Source organism: Ixodes scapularis, unplaced genomic scaffold (assembly GCF_016920785.2).
Source record: "Ixodes scapularis isolate PalLabHiFi unplaced genomic scaffold, ASM1692078v2 PGA_scaffold0__279_contigs__length_252992795, whole genome shotgun sequence".
Classification (NCBI taxonomy): Eukaryota; Metazoa; Arthropoda; class Arachnida; order Ixodida; family Ixodidae; genus Ixodes; species Ixodes scapularis.
Genome location: NW_024609835.1, coordinates 139,959,050 through 139,974,701, shown reverse-complemented (window position 1 = coordinate 139,974,701; position 15,652 = coordinate 139,959,050). Strand labels below are relative to the sequence as shown.

At 43.8% G+C, this 15,652-nt stretch overlaps 1 protein-coding gene across 1 annotated transcript in view; it reads left to right on the top strand.

Moving 5' to 3' along the window:
• LOC8051983 (serine hydroxymethyltransferase, mitochondrial) overlaps positions 1-15,652 on the top strand; it is a 50,253-nt gene that overhangs the window by 21,245 nt on the left and 13,356 nt on the right. Inside the window, exons 4-9 of the mRNA XM_029985513.4 lie at positions 1,656-1,856; positions 7,368-7,449; positions 7,731-7,853; positions 10,957-11,096; positions 11,721-11,883; positions 15,120-15,219. Coding sequence (XP_029841373.3) covers positions 1,656-1,856; positions 7,368-7,449; positions 7,731-7,853; positions 10,957-11,096; positions 11,721-11,883; positions 15,120-15,219 — 809 coding nt within the window. The remainder of the gene's footprint in view (positions 1-1,655; positions 1,857-7,367; positions 7,450-7,730; positions 7,854-10,956; positions 11,097-11,720; positions 11,884-15,119; positions 15,220-15,652) is intronic.

The window sequence follows — 15,652 nt, the reverse complement described above, 5'->3', positions numbered from 1 at the left end:
AATTTTTTCAAAATTTTGCCCTACCCTATTCCCTTAAAAGGTTTTCCTATTAGGAGCGAAGCTCCTTAGAGTCTAGCCTTGTCCGTCCGTCCGTCTGTCCGTCGTCCATGCTCACATAAAAAGAAAAAATGTTTGCGCAGTTAACAGGATTCGAACCTGTGCGGGGAGACCCCAATGGATTTCTAGTCCATCGCCTTAACCACTCGACTACGACTGCGGGACGAGTAGGGGGCTCTGAGATGTGGTAGTAACTCGAGAGCTAACCACGTTCCATACCACACATTCTCTTTCTGACATGGACCGTTGACTTAAGCGGTAAAGATGCATTCCCACGGCTTCTAGCGGATCCAAGCTGATCCGCTAGAAAAATCACTGGCTCTGCATTTCACCGACCATAAAGTAGTAATAATGAAGTCGAGACGCATCCCGGAACTCAGCACTACCTATGAGCAATAAAAAAAAATCAGCACCATCAGCACTACCTATGAACAATAAAATCAGTATCATCAGCACCACCAGAGCTTTGCCCCAATCAACATCATTCACCACTTTGAGATGCGGTCATTTTTTTTTTGTTATCTCCTTCATTTTTTTTTTTTTTCTGTTAATGCAATTTTTTGAAAGGATCTGCTTACAAATAGAAGACACCTTTACAAGGAAAAAGCATTCAGTATAATTTGAGGTTTTATTTGATACTGGATCAACATGTAAGCGAACGCTCTTTTAGAGCGCAGCTCTTAGGCACCCGTTTCTGGGTTGAGTGGCGCATTCGCACATTGCATTATGGGATGTTTTCCATAATGATGTGACGAGGGTGAAATTTTCCCACTAAATTTAGCAGATGAATTTCCCGACAAATTTAGCTGCAAAATTTTACTCTCGACGTTACATGTGACGCCACTCAACACGGAAAAATTTTTTCGCTAAATTTAGCAGCAAAATTGACGTCACATGACCCTAACGCCAATTCAGTTTCCGCTCTAAATTTAGCTGGAAAAGTTTCGCTAAATTTCGCGCTAAGTGGGAGGGGAGGAGGAGGGAAGGGTACAAATGGGAGGAAGGGCATACCCTACCCTCCATGTCCTCCCCTCCTCAAGAGCCGCGCTTTGATTTGGCATTACAGAGAATTCTAAACGTCTTTCATTTTTTTTAGATTGTTTTTTCCAACTACCGGACAGAGGCCACTACGTTTGCCAATTATCTTAGTTATGATGCTAATTACGCTAAAGAGATAAAAATCTAATTTTTCAAAGCTTGGATCTTTCTTATTACTGGACAGCTACGATTCGGCATTTTTCGGTATTGCTCGGTTTTCATCATTTTGGTTCAGGACTTAACTTTAGGGGTTTATTGGTATATACCAAAAATGCAGAACCCTGATTATAATGGCCATCTTCTCAACTTTTTGTTAATTTCTGTATATCTTCTTTCTTTTTAACAGTATGTTGAGGCTTAAGTTTTGAAAAATAGCTCCCCAGTCGGGAACATTCCTATTTTTTTTTTATTTTTTATGTGTGGTTTACATGGACACTTATCGTGCAAAAAAGTTAATATATACTTCATCAAATAAAGCCAAAAAGTTTCCAGCCTAGCCCGATGCGAGCGCAGACTTCCTCGTACCATTCCCAAATGGTCTGCCTCCGTTCCTCATGCAGATACTACGGAGGCACAGAAGTTGTCGACAAGATTGAGTTGCTCTGCCAGAAGAGGGCACTGGAAGCATTCAGCTTGGACCCGGACAAGTGGGGGGTCAATGTGCAGCCGTATTCCGGATCTCCGGCAAACTTTGCCGCGTACACGTCCGTGCTCAGCCCCCATGACAGGCTTATGGGACTGGACCTGCCGGACGGTGGACAGTGAGTTACCCACTGACCTTTTTTTAAAGTGATAGCAGTTGTGGGCTCTCCCAACCCCCCTCTCCTCACCCCCCTCACCCCCACTCGAGAAAAACAACTGAATGACAAAGCGACAAAAATAATCCTGTCAGCGTCCCGAAAAAGAACTTAGAATTATTTGTGTCAACACGCAAAGTGTGGTAAACAAAGGAGAACAACTAGAGTCTACATTGCTAACTTATGACCTCCTGTGGCTGTTATTACAGAGACAGGGTTAAAAAAGACATGTCAGATGGCAATCTGCTTCCCCCTTTATATACAGCATTCAGAAGAGACCGGCGATCCCGAGGAGGGGGTGTACCCTTGTTATTTAAGAGCAATATTTTATGTGTTCCACTAGAGCAAATAGAGGATCATGAAAGCGTATGTTACAAGGTCAATGTATGGGGAAACGCCATGCTGATTATTGGATTATATCTGACCACCGACAGCTCAGCCAGAGTTCTTAAACAAATTATAAAACCAGATAAGTCCACATAACAGTAACAAGATATTTATTGCAGGTGATTCATTTTTAAGTGGGGCTGTTCCCCATGGCTGGCGCTCAGCACATGTGGTTGTTTGACTGTTCGTCCAGTGTTTGACTGTTTGTCTAATTCAATAATGATGTAGAGTTTTTCATATGCTAAAAAGGCAACAAAATTATACCTTTTTGTAAAGACTATTATGGTTAAATGGCGTATTTTTGTGATCGTGGCGTTAATTGGGGGCATACATTGCTGCGATTTGGATTAATAATAATGATATTAAAATTAAGATATTTTAATACTTAATTTTTCAAGCTGTAATCTACTTTGTTGCTTATGATCTAATTTCAGACGTGCGAACAAGTATGTCTATCAAAAGTGTGCTAATTATCATCACTGGTGCCAATTGTAGCATTTTTAATTACGAAGTTATAAAATAAAAATTGTCTAAAACAGTAATTCTCAACCATCAATGTTTTGCGGACCGCTTGTGGATCAGCAGAGATGATGGAGGACCTTGTTTGTGTTGAAAGGAGGGGAAAGGTATACTAGGTTGATGACTTAATAAATGGACATGACGAAGGGCTAGTGTGAAGTAGACCTCTCTTATTGAGATACACACGAGAAAAATCGAACGAAAGCTAAAACATTTCTTTTCGATCTGAAAAAAGACAACGTTTGTTGCCGGGCTCTGCTGATGAGGCAGGGTTTCGCGGACCCCTAAAATGCCTTCGCGGACCCCTATTTGAGAACCTTTGGTCTAAAATCAATGAAAACATTCTAGCTAATGTGAGAAGTCCATGTAAATTTACATTAATTCTGGGTAAAGCATGTGGCACTATCAAAGCCATGACTTTTGACAATCTGCAAAACTTCCAAAGTCGCTGCCAATATCCTTTCAAACCAAATGACCCCCCTCCCCCGTTAAAGGGCCACTGACAGGGCATTTATGCTCGCCGAGGTTTTTAGTTGTACCTGACATATGAGAGCTCAACTACCCAGAACAGAATTTGCGGCTCGAAATTCGGTTTCTTTCCGCCCGAAAGCCGCCGATCAAGAACTGGCTGGTTCGAGTCTCGCTCATTCTCTTTTCCGCGGTCGCGGGCCGTTTTCTAAGGTATCGATGCGACCACCAAATTTAATCAAAGTCGTGGGTCACTGAAGGCACACACTCAGTATTAAAAATAGAAAAAATTATGAAACCCATTTTTTGTGGCTTCTAAAAAGCTGCAAATACGTTGACTGAAAAAAAAAAAAAGTTCCACAGACAACCAAAAGGATTCTGTGCGTTTGTCGTTTCGCGTGTCGTGGGACTCGCGGGGACGGCGATGGCAGCGGACGACGGGCGTGGGACCTCTATTTCAGAACTGTCGTTCGCGGTACCGGCGAATTCTGTTTACCTTTAAAAGAGAAATTTGGGACTGGTCAAAAGAATTGGTATTCATCCCGTACGGCACGCCCGACCACCAAGCCGATTTGCACGAAGACGTCGCCGAGCCGTCGCTCCCTTCTCGTGGCTGAAGACATCGCTCGCGCAAGCGTCAAGCACGACGTGTCTACTTCGAGTTGAATATGCACGCGTACGATTTCTTTACTAGGTGCGAATGTCGCCAATGCGTGGTGCTTCCCGACTTCGACCCGGAAGTGCTTTTGCTAGAGGAAAATCGGCAGCAAACTTTCCAACTTACAGTTTACCGGTTAAATTATTACTAAGGAAAGAGATCCACCAGTAGAATGATGCCCCAGTAGCTCAGTGGGATAGACGTCCGCTTCACACGCGGTAGAACCGGGTTCGATCTCCCGTGAAACTTTTTCTTTTTATTCAAACATTTTCCGATGTTTACATATCTTTTTTTTTTTTTTTTTACAATTATCACTGAAGAAACAAGCAAAAAAATAACAAACAAATGTTGTGGACAACACTTCGCTGAATTAAATGGTATGGGATTTCCTTTTTGAAACCTGCGAACTCAATGTAATCCCTTTCCACAAAATGCAAGGAGCATATAAATCAGGTAGCGTCCGCTTTCCGAGGTGCCCGTATATGTTCTACAGGAATTGCAGCCAGCCATTGCTCCCGATCCCGTTGATCTTTCGGAAACTCTGTCGCACAATGCCCCTTTTTTTCGGACGCAGGACATGTGAGCCAGCTAGCTCTTCACGCAACATCTGGGTGTATTCTTTTCGGAGCCGATCATGGAAATTCACCACGGGCACTTACTACTCATCTCCAACTCCTCAATGTACAAAACAACTCATCTTGGAGTACAAAACAACGAGCGGAACAAACATAACTGCAAAAGAATCGCACGGCGAGCAGTTCCCGCACGCCGCATCGCCCGCCGCATCGCCCGCTGCATGTCGTGTCGTCTGCTACGGAGAGGAGAAAAAAAAAAAAAAAACGCACGGTCGGGTGTAGCCACGTGACTTCCGCCACTCACTCCCTTCTCTCCACTTCTCCGACCTCCGTCGGGTTTCGGTTTCGGTTTTGAGCAGTTGCGTTTTTTGGCTTTATTAAAAAAATACGTGACTCTGTTGCAAAATATTAATTGGGTAGTCCTCCGACACCATAATGAAGCGCCTGGCAAAAAATGGAAAAAAAATTTTGGGAAGTGTCAACAAAAAAAAAAAAAAATTTGTTTTTTAATTGTTAATTTATTTATTACATTTAGTTACTTTCATTGTTACGTGCCGTCGTTTTGCTAACCTCCGCCTTTCCAATACGAAGGAACGCTTACGTGCTTGCACGTCTACTCAACGCAGCATGTTTCGTTGACGTTGGAAGCCGGTGAAACAGTAGGTTTTAGTATTTCGTATACGAGCAAGCGCAAGCACTGTGTAGTTGCATTAGCTTTGCGTTTTCCACACTCCTAAAATTGCAGTCTTGGATTGGCACATGGCGATGACACGCATGTGCAACATGGAGCATGCAACTCTAATGCAAACGCACAGCGCTTGTGTTTGCTTTAAGGGGCCCTGCAATCATATTTAAGCGTCTACCTTTTTTTGCAGTTTCCACGTCTCTTGGGGTTCGGGTAAGCCAATGGGCACAGAGAGAGTAACTAAATATCAGTGTGCCATATTTTGACCGGGCAACGCGGAAACCTCCTCCACCGACAAGGGCGACCCGCTGTACCGAAAGCGCGCAAAATGTGACGTCTTTGGTCCTGGGCTTACTACTGTTCAGAGCCGCTAAAAGCTTCTTTTTAGTCGAAATACAAAATATAAGTGGCACGAACCGTTTCAATTATTTATAAAAGTAGTTTTTGTTCAGTATTTTAGGTCAGAAAAGAAACGAATGCAGTTTATAAAGTACGGAAACAAGAAATGACCCGTCGACATACCCGCCACCAAGCGATGGAAAAGGCGGCGCATACTAGAAAGAACTAGTGGGATCAGGCGCCGACATGGAAAGGTCCCGGATGTACGCGGCAGCGCTGCGGTCGTATGGACAGGAGGATCCGAGCGTTCCGAAGGCTTTCGGCCAGACGCTTTGTCTTGCGGTTGAACCGTTTCGCGGTATGGCAGCGCGAAGTGGCTCCCACTTTGAACGGATCTTTACCCCGTGTTTGCTCGTTTGTGGCCAATGAAGTATCATGTCGAATTAGTGTTTAATCGCGCAGCAAATGCAATGAGAGCCGCTCTGGCTGCCCGCTGCATACAGCCTATCCAGAACATGCTTTAGTGGCGCCCTCTCGCGCCGTCGACACGGAGTGCGGCAGCCGTGAGCGCTCGCTGAGCTCACTACCCCTCCTCTAGTTCACAGCCACTCAAGCAACCAAGGACATCATGAGGGAGGTTATTTTTTGCTTGCTTTTGTCGTTTTAATTTGCCTATAACTTTTAAAATAAAGTGAATTTTGAGAAAAAAGAAGTTTCACTAAGTTACTATGTTCAGTGCGCTCAGCTTCGGTGCAAATTAAAAACCAGTAAAAAGGTCTTTGCAGGGCCCCCCTAAGGTACAATCCCATACCGGCTGCAACACTATGTTGGGACAGTGAAGAGTGTTGTTTGCATTCAGAAATGACATTTTGCTAGCCATGATCGCGAGTAGTTCCGCCATGCCCGCTGAGCAGGAGAATAGGGGGACCCTCACTAGAGTGCTTCCCGTTTCCGCCGCAGGAGGGTGAGCAACAAACTGGAATCGCAAATATACCCAGAAATTTTTTTTTTTTTTCCTTTTTATTATTGTTTTTTTGTTTGTTGTAGTGTATGCTAATGTTTTCATATCCATTTTTTTTTCTTGAATTTTTGGATGTTTAGTTTGCATGCAAATGTTCCACAAATGTTCCAGATTAATATTTTTTTCTTCTGTTGACCCCCTCTTATGTAATGCCTCTGCCAGGGCCCTTAACGTACAATGAATGAATTATTTAATTAATTTATGAATGATCTCAAAATTGCATTCTCACAGTGTACTTTTTTAAAAGACAGTACTTTGAAGAATTTACATATACTATTAGCCCACAAAAATATTGTCATTTATAGCACTAGTCCCCCTTTTTTATTTTAATATTCCCAAAAGAAATTGCAGGATTCTGCCAAGACTGTTAAGGCCCGTTCACACTCTTGCGACCGAGTACGACTGAGAGAGACGAGATCTCTTACAACTTCTTAAATGTTTCTAGAATGAGGGAACACACTGACATTGTGGCGCCATCTATGCGGTGACCCTAGAACTGCATTTCACAAAAGTGAAGGTTTTGCGGGATTTCCGAGGTCAAATGTGCGTAATACCCATAGAAAGGCTCGTTTGTAACATTGACAAAAGTTTTTCGAGCCAAAAAAGAAAGGATATTGCGCGAGAAATAAAAAAAAATATGCCGGACCGCCGAGTTTACACTGCTTCCCAATAGATGGCGCCAGTGTGTTCTCTGGTTTAAGAAGTTTTAAGGAACCCAGGTCTAAGAGGTTGCAAGCAGTCGCAAGAGTGTGAACGGGCCTTTATCAGTTTTACAATTATTGATCTTCAAGAAACAGTGATAGCTTGTTTTCCTCTTACACAGTTTGACTCATGGCTACATGAACGACCAGAAGCGCATATCAGCAACGTCAATATATTTTGAGTCAATGGGATATAAGCTAAATGTAAGTACCAATACTGTCTCTCTCTTTTATAAATCACTTTCTAGTCCATCCAGGATATATGAAATCTTTACAATTTTTAAATTCCAAATATAATTTTAAAAAAGTTGGTGATGACTACAATTGAAGTTACATTGACCATTAAAATTTATTGTTCTCTTCATTAGAGACTTCCAAACACCAAAGAATTTTAGTTCACAAAACTATTGCAGTGGCACATTCAAGATGTTTCAGAACATTCTTGAGATCTTGCAAGGTTCTTGGTGTTTATTTTCAATTCCTAGAAAGAGACTGGCCTCATCGACTATGAAAAAATGCACGACATGGCACGCCTGTTTCGACCCAGACTCATCATAGCAGGAACAAGTGCTTACTCCCGGCTGTTAGACTACAAGAAGTTCAGAGAGGTGAGCTGTATCATAAATCAACTGGTACTTTGTGTCTCATGAGTATGACCCTATTGATCTGTCTCTTTGGAAACTGCTGTAAAGAAGAAAGAAATGATCCAGTAAAACATACCAACATATAACACTTTTGAGGGCCTCTACACTTTTCCATTTATGTCAGAGCAGAGGGAGAAAACTCCCACAATGCTCCACGATGGCGCCATGGGTTGTGATTGCCGCCGTGCTCGGCTTGGCTTGGCGACTCAACCAGTCTTGGTCACCCCTCTCTCAACCGCGCAGACAGTGGATGAAAGCAATAAAGCTGGCATGGTTTTGTTTTAAGCATTGTTGGCGTGATCATTGGCCTTCCGCTCCTAGAGCTACCAGGCTGGTGGAGTGTACAAAAGGATCCTTCGAATTAACCGGACCCAGGGGTTACACTTCCAAATGCCGCTCATTTTTTCCATAGACTTGTATATATGTATGGTTACTAGGAATGCACTCGTGCTTTGAACCAGCTGAAAGTTTGAATAAGGCAACCTTGGATTATCAAGAGTCTACTGAAGATCTATTTTGTGCTTTAATTTATCACGACCTGTTAAAATTGCTTGACACAACTAGTCCATTCTTAGCATGTAGCTCCGCAAAATGCTGCTGAGAGCTAGATAAGTTGAATGGCATCCCTGCATCTTGGCCTGTCATTTTTCACAATGCCAAGCAACATTTTGCAACTGTACAAACAAAATAAATTAACCTATTTTAGAAATCTGTGTAGCCACCCTGCCCAGGACTGAACCCACCTCGCTAATGACAGCCCTGATAATCTGCTGCGTGCAGCTGTAAGCAAAAGTTAAGAGTTAAGACGCTTATATTAAAGGCAATGGGAATTGCCTTTAATGTACTAATCCAAAGGGATGCATATACTCTGTCTTTGAACTATCATTGACTGGTGTCCTATTCTGGTGTTCAGTGGTACCATTGCTACAGTTGATATAGAAAAGGCGACTCGAAACACGCGGCGCAGGCTGCATGTGGCCCGCGACCTGTTGGGACGCAGCCTACAGTCGATCGACTGTGAGCCCCCATTTGCATGTCTTCAGCGCTAGAAATGGCATGCACTATAGTTGTCTCATGTCGCCGATTCATTTCTGAAGAAGGCTCGAGAGCGCAGGGCACAGTTGCAAGCGGCCGGGGTGGCCAGGGTGAGCGGACCCGCCAGCCATGTGTCCCGGTCGAAAAAAGCCCCCGGTTCATTCCGCACATCGTTTAAGAATGCAGTCGCAAAACCCGAACGTGGCGCCACAATTCATATCTAATCGGTCGCTACATTAGCATCGTCTACAATTTCCACTCATAATTAGCACTGCTCGTTTATTGTATTCACATAGTTTATACTGTTCTCTTTTTATTTGCCTCGTGTGTCGTTTTAGTTTTTGAGTCACAGTTTTTTTTCATGTTAAGCACCTGTACAACAATTGCGCTACTGCAAGCGCGAGCTCTTCGCTCAAGGACGCACCTCAGCCGCTTTAACTCTCGCTCAGTACAGGAGTGACTGCCAAAAATAAAGCTATGCGCACGAGTTTCTTGCCTTCAGAAAGTATCACTATTAAAATGAAGGTATTTTCTCAGACGGTTATAAAAGTCGTCTCAAACCCAAAAAATGTTGTATGAAGACTTTTTTTTTTTTTTTTGACGATTTATTTTTGAGTGAATTGAACAACTGGAATTACAATGTGCTTGCTTTCTTGTTCTATTAAAAACAGCAGCATGTTGGCGGGGTGGTCCAATGATAATTGTTGTTGTCACATCAGGTCAGGGCCCAAAGTAGTCTTATAAACAAATCAAAGCGAAAGGTGTCACTGCCAAAACTGTATGTTTACAAAACGCATAGAGCACAAGGTCCCTCCTCTTTAAAATCTTTTGAACTCCCCCACCCCCCCCCCCTCCCCCTTGTGTTGGCCCTCTACCTTTTGCGGGTGGGTTATCTGGCCCCCACACTCCAGTGAGTTTGAGACCCCTGATGTAGAATGTGAACTACCTCAGTAGTCCAATCACCCCTAAGCTGACAGTACGGCGGACTTTACACACTCACTGGACCAATCAGCTGCCTCCCCTTTCATCACCTCACCCCGCTCTCTGCATGTGGGTATGGGCAGGAGCGTTATCATGTAGTGGAAGATAGGTGCGTGACTGGTCCAGCGACTGTGTAGCTTCCAGTGCACTGTCACGTTAGGGGTGAACGAAGTATTAGCGATTTTCATGGCATGTTTTTTTTAACCTACTTTCACGGCTTCGTCTTCAGACCGCCAGGTGCTGTGAATATCTGATTCGCTCGAGGAGCCTGGCAAGCAAACCTGCCGCCACAGCTTTTTGTTCTAGCCACTAGGTGCTGTTAATTTCGTTCGAGTCTCCAATAGATGGCACTTGCTTCTGAAAGTGGTCTATTAGTATGCTTCTTTCTAATATGCAAGCAACGTGCGGCACTGTGCTCCTTTGCATCGGCTGTTTCTTCAAACAGCTGATGCGATTGCGAATGCTAAGCGGTCAAGCCCGCCCTACCTTGCGCCCCTTCTGCATTTTCGCTTCCGGAACTAACAAGCACCCATCCCCCAGTTTTTGGACATTATCTCCAACCTACCAGCATGCCACATTGGAGGGATAATTTTAAAAAGAATTTCTTCATTCAAGTGTGGAATTGACGTATCTAAATGTTAAATTTTTTTCACAGCCTACCGAAGACGAATATGCTGCCCAGTGACATTGTTGAAATACCATTGTCAGAGCTGTTTTTCAACAATCTGCAAGTGTATATGTAAACTTTGTTTTACAATATTGTAATGCTTCCACTCCTAAAATCGTTGTATTTTATCTATTGGTTATTTTTGTATTCTGTTGTAATGTGCTGTTTATCTTTTTATGTGCATGCCCAGCCTACTGTAATGTGCCTCAAGGTGATGTAGGTATTCACATAAATGAATGAATTAATAAACTTTTGGGTGGGTGCTTCATCGGTAATTTACAGTATATCTTTACCCTTGTTTTCTAAGCTGGAGCCCTCTGAGGGCCCTCCAGAATTTTCTGTCCTTGTGGTTTATAAACATGGCATGCCTCTGCTCCTCACCAGGTGTGTGACGATGTCAAGGCAATCCTGATGGCTGACATGGCTCACATCAGCGGGTTGGTGGCGGCAAAAGTGATCCCATCGCCTTTTGAATATGCTGACCTGGTCACAACCACCACCCATAAGACACTCAGGGGTTCAAGGCAAGTCGGCAACAGACTACACCTTGGCTCATTCCACCTGTTAATGGCCGTAAGACAGTGTGAATACAGCCAGAATCATTCCAAATGTCCCTCAGGATGAGAAACAAGGCCTCAGGAATTCGTTGTATATCACTTCACAGGTAGCTTAGGTTATTTCTCTTGCTCTACTTGTCTGGACTTGTCTGGAAATGCACCCATCCCCCCCCTTCACGACCTATACAGCCAACCACTTCTCAAAGCAAAATATATTGATATGTGGTGGCAATCAGTCTTTTTCTCTTCATACAAACATTCTTTACAGTGTGTGTTGGTGCAAATATACATGAGTCTAGCGAGAATTCTGATCCACAACTGAGTATCAAGGATTGACTAACATTTGTAAGACCTCAACGTGTCTGGCCATTCTTTTCGTTTTCCTCCAAATATTATGTTTCAAACCCAAGTGTTTGCTCTCATTTTCCATGTCTTTTGGAATATGGTTGCTATCCAGAAACCATTCAGTCACAGTTGCAGTAATGATGAATTAATGAATGGCTGCAAAACTCTGACAGCAGCGGTGCTGACTACTGGACATCAGACATACATCAGACCTATTTACGTTCTATGGTTGTATTCGCTTTGCAGAGCAGGTCTCGTCTTCTTCCGCAAAGGCCTTAAGGAGGTGGACAAGAAAGGGAAGGAGATCATGTACGACTTTGAGTCTAAGGTCAACTTTGCAGTATTCCCAGCTCTGCAGGGAGGACCTCACAACCATGCCATTGCCTCTGTGGCTGTTGCACTGAAGCAGGTGTGTGTATCGCCAGTGCTGCACCAATGTTTGTGCTTGTGTAAAACTTTGCTTTCTTGCTAAGGTGCTTAGTCCTAGACATCACGTAACAGGCTAAGTGTGAATTTGCCATCTATGGGCAGTAAGCATAGAATCGCACAGCTGTAGGATGTCTCGGGTACAATGTACAAACGATCTGCCCAGTAGTGCCATTATAGTCGGCAGAGCGCTTCGTGCTGCCCACACTGTTACAAAAGGTCACATGAAACAACAGTTAGTAAATTTTAGAAGAATGTTACCCTTTTTGTATCCATTATATGCAAAATAGTTGTGGGAAAAGCAAGGTCTAGTTTGCTTTTTACATTTCAAAAAAAAAACATACCGTATTTACTTGCATAATGAGCACTCTTTTTTCCCAAAAAAATTGACACATTTGGAGGGGGAAAGGGGGGGGTTATTACGCGGGGTCAAATTTTTGCATTTACACACTTCGTGCAAATGTCATATTAGGTGCCAATGCGCAATGCAACATACTGTGGCACGTCTCCTCTGATGGAGGCCCCCTCACGGCTGGTCGGGGGCATGCCACAGTAACCATGCTTTATAAATTGCGAACCTTTTTAAGGCACTTTCGGAATGCCTTTTGCCGAAGGAAAAGCACCCTACGAAGCTCACTCAGCACGGAAAGCAATGTGACCGTTCTTAAGCGATATATATTGCTAGGATCCGGCGGTGCGCTCTGGTATATACCGCAGTTATCCATATAAGTACTCGTACAAAGACCAATCGCCGACTGCAGAGGCCCGTTCGTACGGATCAAGTTTCGTTCACGGAGACTGCTGTTACCAGGGGCTACCAGACACACTCAGCCTACGAAGCAGCCTGCACCTCGCTGCGCCGTTTTGTTTTGGATCAAATAAACGCATTTACCTGGAGTATGTGAAATTAGGCCTAACCACTTACACGATTCTACTCTCCGAAAGCGGACTACAGACGACGGCGTGTTTGTTGACATCAATGCATTCAATAAGTGAAGAATGTCTGGGGCTGGGCAATTTCTCAACCCAAGCCTCGTCAAGTGTGTACGCCGCTCGGTTTTACGGTTGATCAATTCCGCAACTACGCACTTGCAGCCATTATGAGAGCGCAGGTTGGCTTGACATGACCTGACCTAACCGCTTGGCGGCGAAAGAAAATTGGTTTGGTGGCTAGCTAAATTGGATGCAATTCGAGACTTGCAGAGCCAAAAATTAGAGGTGCGTTGATTATGCGAGGGGAAAAAAAGAGTCCAAATATTGGTACCCGTTGTGGGGGTGCGTTCATTATGCGAATAAATACAGTATTGCTAAAAGCTCGGACCCCACCATATTGTAGATCTACACCCTGTTACATGTTAAGAAAAGCAGGCCAAGCTTCTCTCACAAAGCCCTTTACTCTTTCCTCTTTAAAGGGGTTATGACATGAAAATTAAACGGATAGATTATTCTTGAAATAGAACGCTCATAGGCTACTTAGTATATACATCAATTTACGCGATTTTTAGAGCTCTGGTAATAGCAATATTCAATTTACGAATTTTTATCATTTTCATCTGGCGACCAGGCAACACTGCCCAAGTTAGTCACACCATGGTGTCCATAAACCACATGACCATGAACACTCTCTCATTCTAGGCGCCCCCATGATTGCTCAAGCTCTCCTCGTCGCGGTACAATCAAAACCGCTCACACAACTCGGTAACCCGAAAGCTATTCTCGCTCTCACCCCCAGCCCGTTGACCCTCCACCCTGCATGCGCCTGCGAGATATTCCCGGACAACGGTGACCTCGGCAAGTTCGTCCGTTACTCGTCGTCGCTGGAGCTGGTCGCCAGCGGGTCGCAGTCAAAATGAACAGCTTCCAACACCTCTTGATAGCAATCACTTTCATCGCTGCTGCGATCAATGTCGAACACTTCGACAAGGCGAGCGATGCCGTAGACGTAATCGTCACGGACCGCATGCTCGAAACGTGGAAGGTAAACGAGGAAGCTGCTCGATACGCCAAGAGAGCCAAGACTGTGAGTGCGTGCAAGGAGACACCGCGCTGGAGGCTGTCTACGTCATCGGCCTCCAGGTCCGCCCGGATCTGCCCCTCCGAGGGGCCCGCATATAAATCGATTTATCCACGAAATTATCGCGCCTTTTTCAAAACAAATTTAGCAGGATTATAGGAACATACAATGGGTCCTAGCAGTACCGTTATCTCATATTTTATTTTTGACGTGTCATAACCCCTACTGAAAAAACACTGTACAGAAGGCGAAAAGGCACTCGCCTCCACTCTATTGTTTGCTCTGCTAAAGTGGAGGGCTTTGTGGAAGGGGCATGTCCTGCTTTTCTTATTCTGCCACAGGGTATAGTGGTTGGAATAATATGCCAACGTCTCAAAACTAGGATTGTGCAAATATTCGAATTTACGAATAGTTGTTTCAAATAACACGTTATTTGATATTTGCTTCTAGATGAACTGCGATATTCATCTGTTTCGAAGTGTTCATCGCGGCGGGTGAGCCACGTTGAACTTCTTACCGAGCAGAGGTACACACTTTAGAGAAGCAAAACCTGCGGAGCTTGCTTCTGCAGGTTTATTGCACCATAAAAATGTAATCTGCGGTGTCCGTGATTTGTGGTATTCATTCCCTTGAGATGCGAGTTCTCGGCGGGTTTCCGCGGGTTCTTCGCACGGTAAAACACGAATCTGCTGCGTCCGCAACCTGCGGAATCTCTTCCCGTGACACAGAAGTTTGTAGCAAATTCCCGTGTGTTTATCTTATTGTGAAACGTGAATAGGCTGTGTCCGCGATCTGAAGTAGGTTTCCGCGTCTCATGGTTTGTAGCAAGTGCCCCGGTGTTTATCATTAATTTTTAATAAAGTTTTGCTGTGGCATCCCCAAAGATAGCTCACACCATTTTTTGTTCCCATTTATCTCTTCATTTAGGGTGGGCGTTCTTTCGGAACTTTACGGTATGTCCCCCCTTAAACTTGGTGCAGTATTTAAAGGCTGAGAGAAACTATTCAGTATTCAATTAGAAAACATTTAGCCAAAACCACGATTCACTTCGATCTCAAAATCCATTATATGCGCATGCCAACTCGGAACTCAACGATATTAAATGAAATATTAGACGCAATTATTTTGAAGTGTAAAGTGGGAATATGGCATTTATCTTTATTCGTCTCCAGGTTCTTTTTTGCTGTGGTTCTGTTTTTTTGCAGGCCACTACGCCCCATTTTCGTGCGTACCAGGAGCAGGTCGTGAAGAATGCCAAGGCCATGGTGACAGCTTTGCTGGCAAAAGGATATACAGTAGTGTCAGGTAAAGGAATATACGACATACTAAATTTGTCTTAATTTGACGTCAATGGGCCTTGAAATTCAGTCAAATTATCCAAAGACTTAATTAAAGAAAGGAGGGAAAATGACCGAAGTCAAACTCGGTTTTATTGCCTAAAGTGTAGGCATGGGCGAATAGAGGTTTTCGGGTCCGAATCAAATTGGAAGCGAATAGTGATTTTGGCCGAATAATTTTGAATCGAATAGTTTGAATAGTACAAGCAACAAATACCACAAGATATGTTTCAACTATAGTTTTATATTTGCCCTTATTTGGTATTAGAAGTACTGTAATTGTTAATTTCAAGTATGTTGAGTTCGGGAGCACGAAATGGTCGGAAGCTTGCACCACCTGGCCGGAAATCCAAGCCAGAGTAAGTCAAACCTGTTTATATCGAATTCGCAAAAAAATGTCT